This window comes from Nematolebias whitei, chromosome 11 (genome assembly GCF_014905685.2).
Source record: "Nematolebias whitei isolate Nwh7 chromosome 11, NemWhi1, whole genome shotgun sequence".
NCBI classification, from domain to species: Eukaryota; Metazoa; Chordata; class Actinopteri; order Cyprinodontiformes; family Rivulidae; genus Nematolebias; species Nematolebias whitei.
In genome coordinates this window covers 46,597,906-46,601,547 of record NC_056508.1, presented here as the reverse complement: position 1 = coordinate 46,601,547, position 3,642 = coordinate 46,597,906, and the positions used below count along the sequence as shown (strand labels likewise).

The window sequence follows — 3,642 nt, the reverse complement described above, 5'->3', positions numbered from 1 at the left end:
CAAACAGTAGCTAAAACCAAGACCAAAACATAGCTAAAATTAGAGCTAAAAGCCAAAATTGTGAAAACAGTAGCTAAAAGCTAAGACTAGAAAATCAGGATCTAGCTTGTTTAAGCTCCGATATCCACGTGCAGGAGACAACGCTGGTCTGTTTGTTAGCAAAACATGTAAAGCACCACTGGCCAGATGTTCCGGAAACAGCTTTAGGAGTCAGGCTGATTCAAGATGGCCGCCACAGCCAAGTGGCCCTTCCAGACACAACTGCGGCTGCGCATCAGGTCATTGTAGGGCCGCTGGCCGGAGACTCGGGGTGGTAGTAGTGGAGAGTCATCTCCAGCGCGCACTCTGAGCGCTGACACCTCGCGGGCGACATGCATCCTGCGCGCTGACGCACGCGGAGAGACGAGCACGGAGCACAAAAAGCCAAAGCGGCAGAGGTTCTGGAGGTCCGGAGCGGACCCACTCACCCTGGACGAAGCTTTCCTCTTGTACTTGTTGGAGAAGTCGAACTTCTCCTTGAGCTGGTCCAGGAGCTGCTCCAGGCGGAACCGCTCCTCCTCGCCCGTGTAATCCTGACCCAGGAGGATGTACGCCCTCCAGTTGGCCGAGTCGAACCCCCAGTGGCAAGTCCGGTTCTCCTGCGCCTTGTGGCCGTGCACCACGAACTTGTGCGTGGGGTACATGAGTCTGCAGTCCGCGCACTGGATGCACGCGGCGCTCGGGCTCGTGTACAGCTCGGGCACGAACAAGCCCTTGCACTTGCCGAAGCACTCGTGGTAGACCCTGAAGCTGCGCTCGGTCCGCTGCAGGTCCAGGGACCCGGGGTTCGGGTCCTTCTTGCAGCGGGGCGGGAAGGCGCCGCCGTGGATCAGGGCGTTGCAGAGCCGCTCCGAGTCCGTCTTGGTGATGAGGCCGCAGGACGGCGCGGAGAAGGGCAGGATCCCCATGACTTTGAGGATCTCCAGCTGGTCCGCCGTGCAGCGCGAGCAGTACACGTGCAGCTCGTCGCACACAGAGTTGATCTGCTGCAGGCTGAAGTCCCGCAGCACCGAGTTCAGGATCTGCGGGAGGCACAGCCGCTTCTCCCCGCCGACCACGAAGCAGGAGATGGTCTCCCCCTCCAGGACCGTCTCGCACCTCTCCGTGGAGCGGTCGGACGGGATGAAGAGCGGGCCGGGCATGACGGGCGGCGGCAGGTGCTGCAGGACGGGCTCCAGCTCCTTACCGTCCTTCTTGAAGAGGAGCTCGTGCTGCCAGCGCGCGGAGAAGGCCGCCGGCCCGCCCAGGGAGCTCATGGAGCTGATGTGGAACTGCTTGAGGGTCTGCTGCAGTCCCGGGTGAGGCTGGAAGCGACTTATAGCCTCCATGGTTCCGGTCCAACTTTGGAAATCCTGCGTCTCACTGAGCGAATCTCAGCGCGGAGAATCCACGGCGTCCCAGGAGTGACAAAAAGTGCGAAACGCGTCATCAAACATCCATTTAATTCAAAATTTAACAGTCCCGGACCGGAGTTCCGTCGCTCTTCCGATTCTTTAGTTCTTTGATCACTTCGGACGCCGACCGGCAGGACTGTCCATTTCCGAACCGAGCCGGGTCTGCCCGAACTCCAGAGCGGCAAAAAGTTCCGAGCGACACGAAAACCAGAGCAAAACACGGCGCTGGGTCCAGTAAAAAGTCCTGGTTTCAGGTACGCGGCGGTCCGGTCCGTCTCTCTCCGCGGCTCGCTGGGACTGAGGCGGCCGCTGGCGCGCGCTCCCTCCTCCCTCTCTCCGCCTCGCGCTGCCTCTCTCTGACGCCCCTCCCCCCGCAGTGTTTGTCTGGCTCCGTCAGCCAGGAATGTGAGTGACTCTGCAGGCCGGCTCTTCCAGGAACGAGCCGTCACCCCCCACCACCGCACACATACAACGCGCATGCGCACACACAACCAGGGAGACGAAAATGCTGCGTTCAGAAGCAGCAGGATTTTTTAACTTTTAGTTTACAGTATGTACAGCATTGCCAACTATTTACCGGTTGTTTTAATATTTTATTTTAAATGTATATTCCATTATACTTACTTTTTTGTATATGTGTTTTATTTAGTATATTTTTAATGCTGTAGTTTACTAAAATTGTCTGATTTTAGACTAACGTTTAATGATGAATCTGAAGCTTTTGAGTATTTTATTTGCTTATCTTCATTTTGTCTTGCATCTATGAGTCGGGAGATTCTCTTTTTTTAATTTGGTTGTATTTTGTTATGAATTTTATATTCAAGTTAAATAAAAACATAAAATATAAAAGTCAAGCCAGTTTGTCCTTTTTAAACAATGATTTATTCAAGTTTCTTTGATTTCCTGCTTTCTTTGGTTTTTGATTTTGCCACATTTTATATTTTTATCGACCAGAAGAAACCAATAATTGTCATATGAAAATTATTATTAACACACATTTTATTAAAAGCAATTAGGTTTTTTTTTACATTTTTGTTATATTTTATCACATTTGTTTAATTACTTGTTGAATGTAGAGCTGAGTACATTGAACCCGTTTGATTTGAGGTTATTAATGAAAATGAGGAAATAGAAAATGTATGATCATTTTTATATTTAATGTTTTCTCTTTTACTTATTTTGCCTTTAGTACAGCTTGGAGGCAGGTGGTATTGTTTTTGTTTTTATTTTGATGTTTTTTATAGCTTTTATATAGTTTTGTTAATGTTAAGCTCGACATAATAAAAATGCACCAACTGAAAATATGTTTTACTTTTTTATTCAAGCACTGAGTATTTGTTTGTCTCTCTAATATTACAGTATTTAGTTTGCTGTATTTATTTTAAGCAGTTTTATTTTGTTATATTTTGTCAATATATAATAGTTTCTGACCATATGTGCTCATTTGTTGTCTGTTAGCAAAATATCATGAGCCGCTGGACAGTTTTTTCCCTGAAAGTAGCTAAAGTGGTTTGTGTGTGTAACTGTCAGGTTTACAGATCTGAGGGTTAGGTTGTTGTGGTAGTAGCTGAGAGTCATCCTCAAAGTGGACACCTGAAGCAGTTGGAGCTGAAGCATCTTTAAAGTGCATTCCCACTTTTTAAAATCTGTGCGCAGCTTTGATTTACATGGCAGAGCTGCAGGAATCCAGATTGTTGAAGTTGCCAGCTTTCCCAGGGTTCCTGAATGCATCAGAACATAATCCTTTGGCTTTAGTTTGTGAAGGAGAAGAAGAAGAGCAAGAAGAGGAAGATGTTTAGATTTTAACAAAACTTTATTTACACAATAAGTTAACACAACAGTGTTAAACAAGGTGATCAGGACAAGCTTAAAAGGAGGAGGAGGAGGAGGAGGAGGAGGAGGAGGAGGAGGAAAAGATGAAGGATGGGGAGGAGGAGAAGATGGGTGGTGTTTTATGAGACATATTTCTCATTAAGAGGAAACAACTCGTTTCATCAGTTCTTCTCTGAACGTTCTGAAACTTTGATTGATTGATTGATTGATTTCACCATCAAAAACATTGAATCTGTTGATTTCACCCATCAGAAACATTGAATCTGTTGATTTCACCATCAGAAACATTGAATCTGTTGATTTCATCATCAGAAACTTTGAATCTGTTGATTTCACCATCAGAAACTTTGAATTTGTTGATTTCAACATCAGAAAC

General features: G+C 47.0%; 1 protein-coding gene across 1 annotated transcript; it reads right to left on the bottom strand.

The window, feature by feature from the left end:
* Positions 1–203: 203 nt before the first annotated feature.
* Positions 204–1,367, bottom strand: LOC119417352 (ski oncogene-like). The gene has a single exon (XM_037684557.1). It carries the CDS (start codon positions 1,365–1,367, stop codon positions 204–206), a length of 1,164 nt encoding a protein of 387 aa, XP_037540485.1.
* Between the last annotated feature and the right edge of the window lie 2,275 nt (positions 1,368–3,642).

Excerpts from the sequence above, each read along its gene's own strand:
- LOC119417352 (XM_037684557.1), bottom strand. The coding sequence starts at position 1,367 with ATGGAGGCTATAAGTCGCTTCCAGCCTCACCCGGGACTGCAGCAGACC.